Genomic DNA, 15,842 nt, shown 5'->3' on the forward strand with positions numbered 1-15,842 from the left:
GTCACTAAAAATAAAAAAAAAAGACCACAGCGCCTTCTTCCCGTGAGATGAGATCTCTGGCCAAAGGCTTCTGCTGTCTGAAGGAAAAAGGTAGCCCTGGACAGCTCCCCCCCCCACGCAGGCTCACCCTGCAGCATGCTCCGGTAGGCGGCTTCCGAGATGGCGTAGATGTGCGGGGGCATCTCGTGGCGCTTCTTGCCCTTGTACATCTCCACGATCTGCTCCGAGTAGATGGGCAGATTCTTGTACGGGTTGATGACAACGCAGAACAGACCCGAATACGTCTGCAGGAAGGGAAGGAACAAGCTGGAAATTAGGAGAGGCAGGGCAGCAGGATAAAATGGGGTAGAATGAGGTGCATTGGCAGAGCTGTGTGTGAGGGTCTCAGCACTGGAATAGCAGGAGGTGCTGCAGGGCAGGAGTGAGGTGCATTGGCAGAGCTGTGTGTGAGGGTCTCAGTACTGGAATAGCAGGAGGTGCTGCAGGGCAGGAGTGAGGTGCATTGGCAGAGCTGTGTGTGAGGGTCTCAGTACTGGGATAGCAGAAGGTGCTGCAGGGCAGGAGTGAGGTGCATTGGCAGAGATGTGTGTGAGGGTCTCAGTACTGGAATAGCAGGAGGTGCTGCGGGGCAGGAGTGAGGTGCATTGGCAGAGCTGTGTGTGAGGGTCTCAGTACTGGAATAGCAGGGGGTGCTGCGGGGCAGGAGTGAAGAGCATCGGCAGAGCTGTGTGTGAGGGTCTCAGTACTGGAATAGCAGGGGGTGCTGCAGGGCAGGAGTGAGGTGCATCGGCAGAGCTGTGTGTGAGGGTCTCAGTACTGGAATAGCAGGAGGTGCTGCAGGGCAGGAGTGAGGTGCATCGGCAGAGCTGTGTGTGAGGGTCTCATTACTGGAATAGCAGGAGGTGCTGCAGGGCAGGAGTGAGGTGCATCGGCAGAGCTGTGTGTGAGGGTCTCATTACTGGAATAGCAGGAGGTGCTGCAGGGCAGGAGTGAGGTGCATCGGCAGAGCTGTGTGTGAGGGTCTCAGTACTGGAATAGCAGGGGGTGCTGCGGGGCAGGAGTGAGGTGCATTGGCAGAGCTGTGTGTGAGGGTCTCAGTACTGGAATAGCAGGGGGTGCTGCAGGGCAGGAGTGAGGTGCGTTGGCAGAGCTGTGTGTGAGGGTCTCAGTACTGGAATAGCAGGAGGTGCTGCAGGGCAGGAGTGAGGTGCATTGGCAGAGCTGTGTGTGAGGGTCTCAGTACTGGAATAGCAGGAGGTGCTGCAGGGCAGGAGTGAGGAGCATTGGCAGAGCTGTGTGTGAGGGTCTCAGTACTGGAATAGCAGGAGGTGCTGCAGGGCAGGAGTGAGGAGCATTGGCAGAGCTGTGTGTGAGGGTCTCAGTACTGGAATAGCAGGAGGTGCTGCAGGGCAGGAGTGAGGTGCATTGGCAGAGCTGTGTGTGAGGGTCTCAGTACTGGAATAGCAGGGGGTGCTGCAGGACAGGAGTGAGGTGCATTGGCAGAGCTGTGTGTGTGAGGGTCTCAGTACTGGAATAGCAGGGGGTGCTGCAGGGCAGGAGTGAGGTGCATTGGCAGAGCTGTGTGTGAGGGTCTCAGTACTGGAATAGCAGGGGGTGCTGCAGGGCAGGAGTGAGGTGCATTGGCAGAGCTGTGTGTGTGAGGGTCTCAGTACTGGAATAGCAGGGGGTGCTGCAGGGCAGGAGTGAGGTGCATTGGCAGAGCTGTGTGTGAGGGTCTCAGTACTGGAATAGCAGGGGGTGCTGCAGGGCAGGAGTGAGGTGCATTGGCAGAGCTGTGTGTGTGAGGGTCTCAGTACTGGAATAGCAGGGGGTGCTGCAGGGCAGGAGTGAGGTGCATTGGCAGAGCTGTGTGTGAGGGTCTCAGTACTGGAATAGCAGGAGGTGCTGCAGGGCAGGAGTGAGGAGCATTGGCAGAGCTGTGTGTGAGGGTCTCAGTACTGGAATAGCAGGAGGTGCTGCAGGGCAGGAGTGAGGTGCATTGGCAGAGCTGTGTGTGAGGGTCTCAGTACTGGAATAGCAGGAGGTGCTGCAGGGCAGGAGTGAGGTGCATTGGCAGAGCTGTGTGTGAGGGTCTCAGTACTGGGCTAGCAGGGGGTGCTGCAGGGCAGGGAATCAGCGCCTCAGACAGAAATCTCTGCTCACAAATCAAGCTGCCAATTACTAATCACATGTTTTGCTTCCCAGAGCAGCACTTGGCTGTGTTTATCTTTCATGTCACTTCTGGTAAGTGGGAGACTTTTATTATTATCCTCGGGCCGGGCAGGGTGGGGACTGGACAGTCTCAGCGTCTTTATAATTTCACATCACGTTAAACAAAGCAGAGCAGACACCCGTACCTCCACGGCCCAACAGGCCCGACCTCACAGCGTTGAGCAGGCTCCCAGTGGGGAGAAAGGCCTAACCCAAGGACTCCCAGCTCTGGATGCCCTGAGCACAGTGGGAAGGGGTCCCCTTTTTCTGGGAACAGAAAAGCTAGCGCCGTGCCACCTCCCACAGGTGCTGGGGCACAGGATGGCCGTGGCACGATTTCCCCCAGAGAGGGATTGGCACTGTGCTTGGACGAAGGGTAAACGGGTCCGCTGGGGCCCCAGGGGATGGCAGGGGGAGGTCGGGTCACATTTCGGCGGCTGCCCCCACCCCCCCCCCCCTACGTGCACGCATCACCCGAGGTGAGATCCACCGCAGCGACACCTGGCGCTGGAGGAAAGGCAGCCAGCCCTGGTGCCAAACACTTCCAGAGCTTCCGCGGCCATAGCCACTCTGCAGTAACCGAAAAAAAAAGTTTAAAAAATTCCCAATTCCATGTACACAAGCGGGCACGTCAGAGAGGAGTCGTACGCAGGGGTAATCATCCTTCCCCCCCCCCCCCCGCAAAAGCAGGCCAGAGCCTCCCCCCACCCCAGCTGCACAAGGAGCGATCGAGGTCCTCTCTTTTCAAAGGATTGAAGAATCCCAACACCAAGCCGGGTTTTTCTGGCTCCTTATTAGGAGCTCCCTCCTTCCTCCGATCGGAGGTTTGGCCGGGGGGGGGGGGGGGGGGGGGGGGGGGGGGTGTCCGCTGCTCAAAGGCCGAGGTGAGCTTTCTGGCCGACTTCCAGGATTAACTTTCGGGGGAGGGGGAGCGGGAAACAAAATAAGCAGTGAAATCGGCATTCCCCCCCCCCCCCCAGGAGAGGGGGCAGCGTCCATGGGGAGGGGGGGGGCCGTCCAGACACCAAGCCGTCCCCTTGCAATTACCTGCAGCGGTGCCCTGCATTTAGCAGCCCGCTAATTAGAGGTCAGACCAAGACAAGAGCCGGTCTCCTCCTCCCCCCCAACCCTCAGGGCCCGAGCCTGGTTCCTTCCATGGGCCCTTCTGGAGAGGCTGCACATCCCTCTAATCTTTCAGTGCCCTTTCTGACTCATGAACATAAGAACATGCCATGCTGGGTCAGACCAAGGGTCCATCAAGCCCAGCATCCTGCTTCCAACAGTGGTCAATCCAGGCCATAAGAACCTAGCAAGTACCCAAAACCTAAGTCTATTCCATGTAACCATTGCTAATGGCAGTGGCTATTCTCTAAGTGAACTTAATAGCAGGTAATGGACTTCTCCTCCAAGAACTTATCCAATCCTTTTTTAAACACAGCTACACTAACTGCACTAACCACATCCTCTGGCAACAAATTCCAGAGTTTAATTGTGCGTTGAGTAAAGAAGAACTTTCTCCGATTAGTTTTAAATGTGCCCCATGTTAACTTCATGGAGTGCCCCCTAGTCTTTCTATTATCTGAAAGACTAAATAACCGATTCACATCTACCCGTTCTAGACCTCTCATGATTTTAAACACCTCTATCCTATCCCCCCTCAGTCGTCTCTTCTCCAAGCTGAAAAGTCCTAACCTCTTTAGTCTTTCCTCATAGGGGAGCTGTTCCATTCCCTTTATCATTTTGGTTGCCCTTCTCTGTACCTTCTCCATCGCAATTATATCTTTTTTGAGATGCGGCGACCAGAATTGTACACAGTATTCAAGGTGCGGTCTCACCATGGAGCGATATAGAGGCATTATGACATTTTCCGTTTTATTCACCATTCCCTTACTAATAATTCCCAACATTCTATTTGCTTTTTTGACTGCCGCAGCACACTGAACCGACGAGTTCAATGTTATCCACTATGACACCTAGATCTCTTTCTTGGGTTGTAGCACCTAATATGGAACCTAACATTGTGTTACTATAGCAAGGGTTATGTTTCCCTATATGCAACACCTTGCACTTATCCACATTAAATTTCATCTGCCATTTGGATGCCCAGTTTTCCAGCCTCACAAGGTCTTCCTGCAATTTATCACAATCTGCTTGTGATTTAACTACTCTGAACAATTTTGTATCATCTGCAAATTTGATTATCTCACTCGTCGTATTTCTTTCCAGATCATTTATAAATATATTGAAAAGTAAGGGTCCCAATACAGATCCCTGAGGCACTCCACTGTCCACTCCCCACCTCCTGCCGTCACATATGTGATCAGCATTTGGAAGCAGGGACCCTGCAAGGCTTCTCTTTCATGCCCTCATCCCAGCCTAGCCCCAGTGGACAGCGTCACACAACTAACCAATGGATATCAGAGACTGACCGTTAACGCAGTGGGCACCACCCACCCCACCCATGTGCGCAAAACGCATAGGAAAGCCCTGAACCTTACAACACAGTCCTCGTCACCCCCATTAGTTTGGTCATGTTCATTTCAGCGAGTTATACAGCGAGGTGGGTTATAACAGTGAGATCCGGCCTCCCCTTTTTAACACTCCACAGAGTTTTCAGTTGGCTTCCCCATCGGGGGGGGGGGGGGGTCAAAGTCCTGAAGTAGGGAGTACAGATTAACGGGAGTTTTCTCCTCATAAGCTAAACAGAGGATCACAGCCCGAGCAGAGGGCAGGTCTCCTTTACACAGGGCACAGGGTCACAGCCCGAGCAGAGGGCAGGTCTCCTTTACACAGGGCACAGGGTCACAGCCCGAGCAGAGGGCAGGTCTCCTTTACACAGGGCACAGGGTCACAGCCCGAGCAGAGGGCAGGTCTCCTTTACACAGGGCACAGGGTCACAGCCCGAGCAGAGGGCAGGTCTCCTTTACACAGGGCACAGGGTCACAGCCCGAGCAGAGGGCAGGTCTCCTTTGCACAGGGTCACAGGATCACAGCCCGAGCAGAGGGCAGGTCTCCTTTGCACAGGGTCACAGCCCGAGCAGAGGGCAGGTCTCCTTTGCACAGGGTCACAGGGTCACAGCCCGAGCAGAGGGCAGGTCTCCTTTACACAGGGCACAGGGTCACTGCCCGAGCAGAGGGCAGGTCTCCTTTGCACAGGGCACAGGTTCACAGCCCGAGCAGAGGGCAGGTCTCCTTTACCCAGGGCACAGGGTCACAGCCCGAGCAGAGGGCAGGTCTCCTTTGCACAGGGCACAGGGTCACTGCCCGAGCAGAGGGCAGGTCTCCTTTGCACAGGGTCACTGCCCGAGCAGAGGGCAGGTCTCCTTTGCACAGGGTCACAGCCCGAGCAGAGGGCAGGTCTCCTTTGCACAGGGCACAGGGTCACAGCCCGAGCAGAGGGCAGGTCTCCTTTACACAGGGCACAGGGTCACAGCCCGAGCAGGGGGCAGGTCTCCTTTACACAGGGCACAGGGTCACAGCCAGAGCAGAGGGCAGGTCTCCTTCACACAGGGCACAGGGTCACAGCCCGAGCAGAGGGCAGGTCTCCTTCACACAGGGCACAGGGTCACAGCCCGAGCAGAGGGCAGGTCTCCTTTACAAAGGAGAGAGTGCAGCATAGATCTCCGCACCTGGGGCTATCTAAGGTGAAGTGCAAAAGCTGAAGAATAAGACATGAGGAGGTGGAAGAGAGTGGGGCACCAGCAGCTCTGGAGAGCGAGCGAGCCAGCCCAGCAAGCAGCAGGCAGTAGGCTCAGGTTACCATCCATGACAGCACAGGGTAAACAGAGCCCCCGGGAAGCTGGCACTCCTGCAACCTCTGAAGCAGCAGCAGTCACTGGAGCCGCCGAGCAGTCAGCCCAGAAATGGCTGCCACACCAAAAAGTGTCCCCCTCGGTGAGGTGTGCCCCTGCTGGGCGCTATCCATGGGCGGGCGCGGCTCTGCAGCTTCCGGCTCACACATTACAAGCAGGTTTTACTGCAGCGAGGCAACGAAAGCGGACGCTCGGGATGTGCTCTGCCTCACGATTTCACAGCTTCTTTTCCCAGTAACAAGAGAGTCAGCGTGAGCAAAACAAGCCCTTCTGGTTAACGCCCGAAGGTGCAAGAGTTGTTCTCTGATTGCTGGAGCAACATTTAAAAAAAAAAAAAAAAAAAAAAAAGTGACAATTTTGGATGCTGCAGAGTGGCAATGAATTGTAAAGCTCAGGAGGTGTTCATCTCATAGCAAAAAAAAAAAATTGGACGCTTCTCTGGTACCACTGCAAAGCCACAGAGAGGACACACAGCCTGGGCTTTGCACGCTATCCCCACTGTGCAGGGCCGGAGAGCAGGAAGGCAGGAACATGTATGGACATGGACCAGCGCCGTCGTTAACTTCCCCATCGCAAGGCACTGCTAGGTAGCACCAGATTCTGGAAGAGCAGCAGCTGAAAAAGGGGGGCGGGGTTTCTCCCTTCCCCCCCAACTCAAAGGGGCAGAGGGATCACACGTTGTCCCACAGGCAGCTCCCTGCCCCATGAGCTGGGAGCCCCCCAGCAGGTGCTCCGGTAATGAAATGTTTATCGCACAGGAGGGGGGGGGGGGGGCGGTTATACTCTCCGCACGTGGCCCCTCGTGGAGACACCGCAGGATGGGGAAACGTTTTCACGTGCGAGGAATAAATCGCCCGCTCAGGGCTCACGTTCCCCCCCCCCCCCCAACTCCGGACTGGGTTAAAAACGAGGAATGCAGCTAATGAGCTAGGTCATATTTCTTCACGCGGCTCCCGGGTTTCCCGCCGAACCGGTTCGCCCTGTCTCTGCTTGGAGCACCCCGCCCCGCTGCGTCTGGGGCCTTCTTCAGGCCCCCTCCGCCGCCACCACCACTACCACCCCCCAGCCAGAAAACAAACGGAGAGACGCAGAGAGAAACTGGAAGCACCACAGAGACAGATGGACAAACAGGTACAGACACCCAGACAGACAGACATTGGTACATAGAGAGAGAGAGACACCCACACATATAGACAGAAAGATACCCGGACAGACAGAGGAACAGATCCACAAACACAGGGGGCCCGATGCACAAAAAAAAAAAAAGAAAAAATGCGCTAAAGTGGGCGCTGAGTGTTCAGCGTCCGCTTTCCCCAACGCGCCCCCTGGGCACCATGCAATATTTTAATGAGGGGGTCACGCTGTCAAGGAGGCGCCAGGGTCGATTGTGTGCCCCTAAGCGCCTCCTTGACAGCGGGCGCCCAGGAGAGGTGGGCTGTCTGCCGATTCAGAAAACGGACGCCGAATTTAATCGGCGTCTGTTGCCCTAATCAGCGCACAGCCACGGGTTCGGAAAACGGACGCTGATTAACTGAGCGTCCGTTTCCCGAACCTGACCGCTGGCGCTTTTTTTTTTTTTTTTTTTTAATCTTTTGTTCCTCCGACTTAATATCGCCACGATATAATGGCCGGAGGATGTACAGAAAAGCAGTATTTTCTGCTTTTCTGTACGACTTTTTGGGGGTGCTCAGAAATTAACACCTGCTTGGAAACTTTTTTTTTTTTTACTGCATGTGGAGCGAATAACTAATAACCTCATTCACGTGCATTCGCATGTGAGGAGCGCTATTAAGTTTCGCAGAGCGTTGGACACGCGTTGTGGCGGCGCTAATCCCCTTATAGCATAAGAAGCTGTGGATGCGCCTATACAACCCGTGTTCAACTGCGCTGAGTGCACTGTATTGTATTGGCCCTCAAAGAGGGAGAGACCTGCAGACAAACAGGAACAAAATGCAGACAGAAGACAAACAAAAAAAAAGACAGAAAGACACCCAAACAGACAAACAAATCCACAGGCAGATAGAAACAAGGTACAGACACACCCACAGACCGATACACCCGCTCACAGAGATACAGACCAACAGAGACCCCCCAAACAGAAAGCAGGAGAGACAGGCGCACACGGGCAGACAGACATACAAACAAACAGACTGACACTTAGAGAGACGCACAGGTGAACACAGTAGGGATAGGCAGCCGGAATTTTTTTTTTTTTTTTATTGTTTTGTTTTAGTTTTATTATTCTTTTTGAATGTTTTGGGGTTTTTTTTTTTCAGTTTGTTTTCATTTTAGTGTAAACTACAAACGAAAACAAAAAAATAATGAATACCCATCCCTACTGAGAGAGGCAGACAGATACAGGCAAGCGCACCAGTCTGCACCAGATACGTCAACCAATCAGTTCTTCCCCTAATCTCGCCTGTCAGACTCTTAACCTTAGGAGAGATCATGACAGAGGCGGCGGCCAGTCAGCCTGCCCGGGAGAAGGCAGCGGCGTGCCAGACCTACGCCACCCTCTCCACCCATCAATCAGAAGACCTCTCGCATGGTCCATGGCAGCGCAGATGTGCGGAGAAGGTAAAAAAAAAAAAAAAAATCCCTTGCACAGCCCCACAAATGACATCACCAGCCGTGCGATGCTAATCGGGATGGACAAAGTTGCCACTCCACAGCCTTCGGCTGGCAAAGGGGGAGAACAAGTTTCTCCAGGAATAAGGTTGCGATGGAACAAATGAGACAAAAGGCATTTATAAAAAGCAAAATGAATGTGACGACGCATTGAAATGTCCTTGATAAAAACAAAATATCTCTGTAAAAATCCATCTGGCAAATGGGGAGGAAAATTGTTCCAAACCGAGCAATCTCGGCCTGCTGATTCCAGAGGACAGGTCCCAGCCACAGCGGCTGCACCCACAAAACCCCCTGCACCTTCCCAGCTGGGCCTCGCCCTGCCTGCCGTGCCTTTAATTGCCCGGCTGGGAGAATTACTCACGGGCAGATTCAGAGCCGCCACCATCCTGCCTCACCCACACACCTGGGCTGACACATTACCTCACTCGTCACTTGCAGAAACGGCATTCTCACTCCACCGCTGCTGCCCGAGGCTCTCTCGTGGGAGGTGTGTGGAGCCGAGGCACCCGGGCTGGGGGGGAACCGCTGCCCGAACCCCGCTGTAAGAGGGGGGCTGGGACGGAGGGAGAGAAAGATTTACAGACAGAACCCATTTCCAAATGCACCTCACACCTGCCCTGCAACACTCCCTGCTATTCCAGTACTGAGACCCCCACACACAGCTCTGCCAATGCACCTCACTCCTGCCCTGCAGCACCCCCTGCTATTCCAGTACTGAGACCCTCACACACAGCTCTGCCAATGCACCTCACACCTGCCCTGCAACACTCCCTGCTATTCCAGTACTGAGACCCCCACACACAGCTCTGCCAATGCACCTCACTCCTGCCCTGCAGCACACCCTGCTATTCCAGTGCTGAGACCCTCACACACGGCTCTGCCAATGCACCTCACTCCTGCCCTGCAAGTACCTCCTGCTATTCCAGTACTGAGACCCTCACACACAGCTCTGCCAATGCACCTCACTCCTGCCCTGCAGCACCCCCTGCTATTCCAGTGCTGAGACCCTCACACACGGCTCTGCCAATGCACCTCACTCCTGCCCTGCAACACTCCCTGCTATTCCAGTACTGAGACCCTCACACACGGCTCTGCCAATGCACCTCACTCCTGCCCTGCAAGTACCTCCTGCTATTCCAGTACGGAGACCCTCACACACAGCTCTGCCAATGCACCTCACTCCTGCCCTGCAGCACCTCCTGCTATTCCAGTACTGAGACCCTCACACACAGCTCTGCCAATGCACCTCACTCCTGCCCTGCAGCACCTCCTGCTATTCCAGCACTGAGACCCTAACACACACAGCTCTGCCAATGCACCTCACTCCTGCCCTGCAGCACCTCCTGCTATTCCAGTACTGAGACCCTCACACACAGCTCTGCCAATGCTCCTCACTCCTGCCCTACAGCACCTCCTGCTATTCCAGTACTGAGACCCTCACACCCACAGCTCTGCCAATGCACCTCACTCCTGCCCTGCAGGACCTCCTGCTATTCCAGTACTGAGACCCTCACCCACAGCTCTGCCAATGCACCTCACTCCTGCCCTGCAGCACCTCCTGCTATTCCAGTACTGAGACCCTCACACACAGCTCTGCCAATACACCTCACTCCTGCCCTGCAGCACCCCCTGCTATTCCAGTAATGAGACCCACACACACAGCTCTGCCGATGCTCCTCACTCCTGCCCTGCCGCACCCCCTGCTATTCCAGTACTGAGACCCCTCACACACACACAGCTCTGCCAATGCACCTCACTCCCGTCCTCTCCCGCCCCCCCCCCCCCCCAGCACCCCTTTGATATTGCAGCCCCTGAATGACAGGAACTCGGGAGATGCTGAAAGAGCGCATGAGAAGGCTGGTATTGTTTTGTCTGTACAGACTTTAATCTGCCCAGTGGACAAGCCTAGGCAGGAATCCACCTGTCGGCACACACAAATCTCTCCTGTGAGGTGGCAGGCGGGTTACCCGAACCCTGCTGAGGAATGCGATGACAGCCAGCTGGCGGGGAAAGGTGCACAGAAAGGCAGGTCATTCCCCCCAGCAGTCAAAGGAGCCTTAAAACAGGGAAGCCTTAGCTTAACACACACAGGCCGACGCAGAAAGGTGCGTTCGGTGGAAGGCACCCTTTAGCCTGCATTTGTGTGCGCATTTATCGGGCAAAAAAAAAAACGTACTCCCCATGCAGGAAGGAGTTTTGCGTGAGAAAAAAAAACAAACGTGCGTACCTCGAGGAGAGTAATACTTAGCCCCCTCGCATGGAAATCCCATGCAAATGAGGGCATTGTTTACTTCCGAGACCGCATCGGGCCAGGGCCATCTTCCTTAGCGCTGGAAACTGAACGCCTGGGTGAAGGCTGGAGCTCAGATGCCAGCGCTATAGATTAAAAAATGATTAAATAGGGGAAAAATATATCCGGGCGGGGAAGCCAGATAAGCACCGGCTTCCCCGTCTATCTGGCGTGGGTCACCACTACCTTAGGCGGAGAGCTGGATAAATCAATCGCACATTTTACGGTTTTTGCCCTTTTTTTTAAACTCCCGATGCGTTAGCTTCTTGCACTGGGAGTAAAATTTAAAAAAATGGACCGGAGGATGAAAAATGGGCACGGGAAACCAGCGCAGAGTGTTTTTAAGGCTCAGATTGCTACACCAGCCCGATAGCTTCTAAAAAGCAAGAACCACCAAGGGAGTGGATGGGGGAACCAAAACAGGAGTAAGAAAACCCTCCCAACATCTTAAAGGGAGAGCAGGATTATCGGGAAATGGAGAACCAGCGGAAAAGAAAGGACAGAACAGCAGAGAACCATGGAGGACAGGAGAGATGGAGAGACTCGGATGAAACGGAGGAGGGGGGGGGATTTGGGAAGACCAGAGAGAGGGCAGGACAAGCAGGGAGAGATGGGATGAGAGGGGACCGGTGAGGGAGAAGACCGGAGAACGTGTAAAGCTACGGTAGCAGGAACAGAGGAGATGGAAAAGAGCATTGCACAATGACGTGTGGTGGGAGGAAGACATCAGAGGACAAGGCACACGAACAAGAACGTTTCTGTCCAGTGGGAGAGAAGCTATTGCTTTACAGCGTTCAGTCAATCCAAGAACATGGTGAAGGGGAGAGGCCCCCCTTCCCTCCCCCCCCCCCGCACACAACACACGCCAGTTGAGCTACTCACGTAAATTAGGCCAGAGTAGTAACGGTCCTTGAGGTTGTGCAGGACGGAGGCCTCGTTCAGGCAGGTCAGCTCGGCCATGTCCTCCACCTTGGTGAACTTGGGTGGGTTCATCTTCTGAACGTCATCCTTGCTGAAGACAGCCCGCTTGCCGTTCTCAGCCAGCTCCACCACCACCTCGTCTCCCCGCTCCTCCTTCAGGCTGGCCGCCTCGAAGCCGTGCTTCTCCGAGGGCACCCACACCAGACGCTTGGCTGTCCAGTCCGCTTGCATGGCCAGATTGTTGGCCCCGAAGGTCTGGTCGACGAAGAGGTAGCGCTCGGCATCGTCCCGGTGCGAGCTGCGGGCTGCCATGGTGGTGGGGCAACGCCACAGCTGGTCAGGCACCTAAGTAGGGGAGGCATAGGAAGAAACAGAAAATGTCATATTATATTTCAAAAAAGGCCAGACCCAAGAAAGCAAGCATCTACTTCTGGTCGAACTGGCCCCCAAACTGGCTGTGATCATTCAGAAATGGGTTCCCTATAGGCCATGACGGCTTTTAACCGGAGCAACGTAAGGATTCCCAAAGACGCAATCTTTTGAAACCACATGGCCCCCTCTCTTCGGACATCAGATCAATGGGGGTTCCGAAAGCTCAAAAGACCACAAGAGCTCATGGCTCATGTGGATCGTTCTTCCATTGGTCCCATAAAGGGTATCGCAGCCTGCCGACAACTCCGTTTTCCCTCCCAGGAACTTCCTCCCCCAGTCCCGTGTGGGTGAGAACCTGGCCCGCGTGGATTCCTGTGGCGAGGCAGCAGTGGGAACTCAAGGCGCATGGACAAACTCTTGAAGCTGGGGGGAACCCCCTCCCATCACATCGCCACATTAAAAATATATTTATATGTTGGGGGGTTTTTGTTTTTTTTTATTAAAAAAAAAAAAAAAAGGAGGCTTGGGTTTTTGAAACAGATGTTGGCTTTCAAAAACCCACAGTCACCTCAAATAACCGTGCCTACTCTTTAAACACAGTCACCAGAACATTCTTGTGATGTAGGTCGTCGATAAATAAGCACCAAAGGAGTAATAGTAAAGAAGAGTTTTAAAAAATAAACAAACAAATAAGGCTTGCACTAAACTCTTAAGGACAAGTCCGCAAATAAAAGATCAGTCGGACCCTTTGGTTTCTCCACCTCTTACATCTTAACGAGAGTGACCTGAACCAGGGTTTTCCTAACGAGATTTAAGGGGCACTTCCGCCACTGTCAGAGACAGGCCATGAGGCTCGATGGACCTTTGCTCTGACCCAGCCAAGCCCTTCTTACGTTCTTGACTTCTTAGATCTTAATTTCCCCCCCCCAAACAGGGTTGACGGTAGGGGAAGGAGTACCAAGGTTACCGGGGATACATTCCCCCCGGAGGCATTTTTGATGCTGGGCCCCACTGGGGGGCTTGCCTCTTGCTGATCGATGCCAGATGGCCACTTGCAAATGAAGAAAGGCTGAAATAACAGAGAAAAAAAAAAAGTTTTGCTTTTTTTTTTTGTTGTTGAGAGGGAGGGAGGCAGTCTCAGAGGCTTGAGTGGAAAACGGGAAGCATTTTCCCGCATGCCCCTTGCCTCCCATGAAACATTGCTATCTTGTCATTCAGGAACATAAGGATGCTAGTGTCTGTGCGGTCCCCCCTGACCTTCCCCCCCCCCCAGCGTCGCAAGCAGCCTCACAACAGGGGCCAGGGGAAAAGGCCGCTTTTGCCATAATCTGTAAGGTGAGATAACGAGATAAGTACCGGTTCTCTTGAATGAGCTGGGATTAAGAGAACTCAATGCTCCTTGGCAAAGGTTACTGCAACCCTTCCACAGACTTACAATTACTTCAGAGTATCCTGGTACATCACGGTTTCCCCCCCGCCACACACAGCTCTGCCAACGCACCTCAGTCCTGCCCTGCAGCACCTCCTGCTATTCCAGTACTGAGACCCTCACACACACAACTCTGCCAACGCACCTCAGTCCTGCCCTGCAGCACCTCCTGCTATTCCAGTACTGAGACCCTCACACACAGCTCTGCCAATGCTCCTCACTCCTGCCCTGCAGCACCTCCTGCTATTCCAGTACTGAGATCCTCACACACACAGCTCTACCGATGCACCTCACTCCTGCCCTGCAGCACCTCCTGCTATTCCAGTACTGAGACCCTCCCTCACAGCTCTACCAATGCACCTCACTCCTGCCCTGCAGCACCTCCTGCTATTCCAGTACTGAGACCCTCACACACAGCTCTGCCAGTGCACCTCACTCCTGCCCTGCAGCACCTCCTGCTATTCCAGTACTGAGACCCTCACACACAGCTCTGCCAGTGCACCTCACTCCTGCCCTGCAGCACCTCCTGCTATTCCAGTACTGAGACCCTCACACACGGCTCTGCCAATGCACCTCACTCCTGCCCTGCAGGACCTCCTGCTATTCCAGTACTGAGACCCTCACACACAGCTCTGCCAATGCACCTCACTCCTGCCCTGCAGCACCCCCTGCTATTCCAGTACTGAGACCCCCACACACAGCTCTGCCAATGCACCTCACTCCTGCCCTGCAGCACCTCCTGCTATTCCAGTACTGAGACCCCCCACACACAGCTCTGCCAATGCACCTCACTCCTGCCCTGCAGCACCCCCTGCTATTCCAGTACTGAGACCCCCACACACAGCTCTGCCAATGCACCTCACTCCTGCCCTGCAGCACCCCCCTGCTATTCCAGTACTGAGACCCCCACACACAGCTCTGCCAATGCACCTCACTCCTGCCCTGCAGCACCCCCTGCTATTCCAGTACTGAGACCCTCACACACAGCTCTGCCAATGCACCTCACTCCTGCCCTGCAGCACCTCCTGCTATTCCAGTACTGAGACCCCCACACACAGCTCTGCCAATGCACCTCACTCCTGCCCTGCAGCACCCCCCTGCTATTCCACAACTGAGACCCTCACACACAGCCCTGCCAATGCACCTCACTCCTGCCCTGCAGCACCTCCTGCTATTCCAGTACTGAGACCCTCACACACAGCCCTGCCAATGCACCTCACTCCTGCCCTGCAGCACCCCCCTGCTATTCCACAACTGAGATCCTCACACACAAAAAAGCTCTTAGGATGACTGGAATCTCAAGTCCTTGATTTGCACAGAAAACAAGGACAGCACAGTCAGCAGCAGTGCAAGCTTCTCCTGCACCACCCTGCTGAAGCACCTCAAGTATGTCCTTGAAAGAAATGGGGGAGGGTGGGGCAAGAGGAGGCAGGCAGCTTCTGCTGCCAGGCACAGCATGGCCTTTCCTGCCCACGAAATGGTTTCGTTAGCCGTGCAGCTTTTTGTGGTGGGTTTAGTGAATCAGGCACCTACACAGCCTCGGAGCGCCCTATAGAGACCCTCCAGCCACACCCAATCCCCCCCCCCTGTCCTTCTCCCTGGCACCAATCTCAACGGCAACCTCCACAGACTGGCACCCTGTTTGAGGAAGGTAAGCGAGTTTTGGCAATGAACCTGGCAGGTTATAAAGGTGCCAGCGCCCTGCAACGCAGGCTGGCCGCACTCTCTGGAGGCAGTGTTATAAGCAGGCGTGGCATCAGGGTAATAGTTGGTAACTCTACGGAACTGGAATAAATGCTTTATGGTTTCCTACAGGCGAATGTCAAATGTCACCTGCCCCTCCCCCCCCTCGGAAATGGCGCGCCCGGAAACATAGGTTATGGGATCTATCAGACCAAAGGACTATAAGGGTCTCTGGCTGTGGAGCTCAGTCATCAGCTGCAAAATAAAAAAAAAAAAAAAAAGCCATTTGGTAAGAAAAGAAATCAAATCACACCTAAAACTTTACACTATCTCAAGGTAAAACCTGGAGCGGACTTGCTTTCCTCTACAATGGGAGTCCCAACGTCTTCCATGGCTGAGAGTCTGCCACATTACTAAGTGCAGGCTCTGGGCATAAAGGAGAAGTGGCCCCTGCATGGACGGGCCAGCAGTTAACCATCGGCACTACAGTGCA

The 15,842-nt window shown here is 54.3% G+C and overlaps 1 protein-coding gene across 1 annotated transcript in view; it reads right to left on the bottom strand.

Annotated features, from left to right (window-relative positions):
* The window catches only part of LOC115080845 (myosin-10-like), an 89,247-nt gene that overhangs the window by 64,650 nt on the left and 8,755 nt on the right, over positions 1-15,842 (bottom strand). The window contains 2 exon segments of the mRNA XM_029585288.1: positions 128-284; positions 11,827-12,210. Coding sequence (XP_029441148.1) covers positions 128-284; positions 11,827-12,177 — 508 coding nt within the window. The 5' untranslated portion in view covers positions 12,178-12,210.

The sequence above is a fragment of the Rhinatrema bivittatum genome, chromosome 19, assembly GCF_901001135.1.
Source record: "Rhinatrema bivittatum chromosome 19, aRhiBiv1.1, whole genome shotgun sequence".
Taxonomy (NCBI): Eukaryota; Metazoa; Chordata; class Amphibia; order Gymnophiona; family Rhinatrematidae; genus Rhinatrema; species Rhinatrema bivittatum.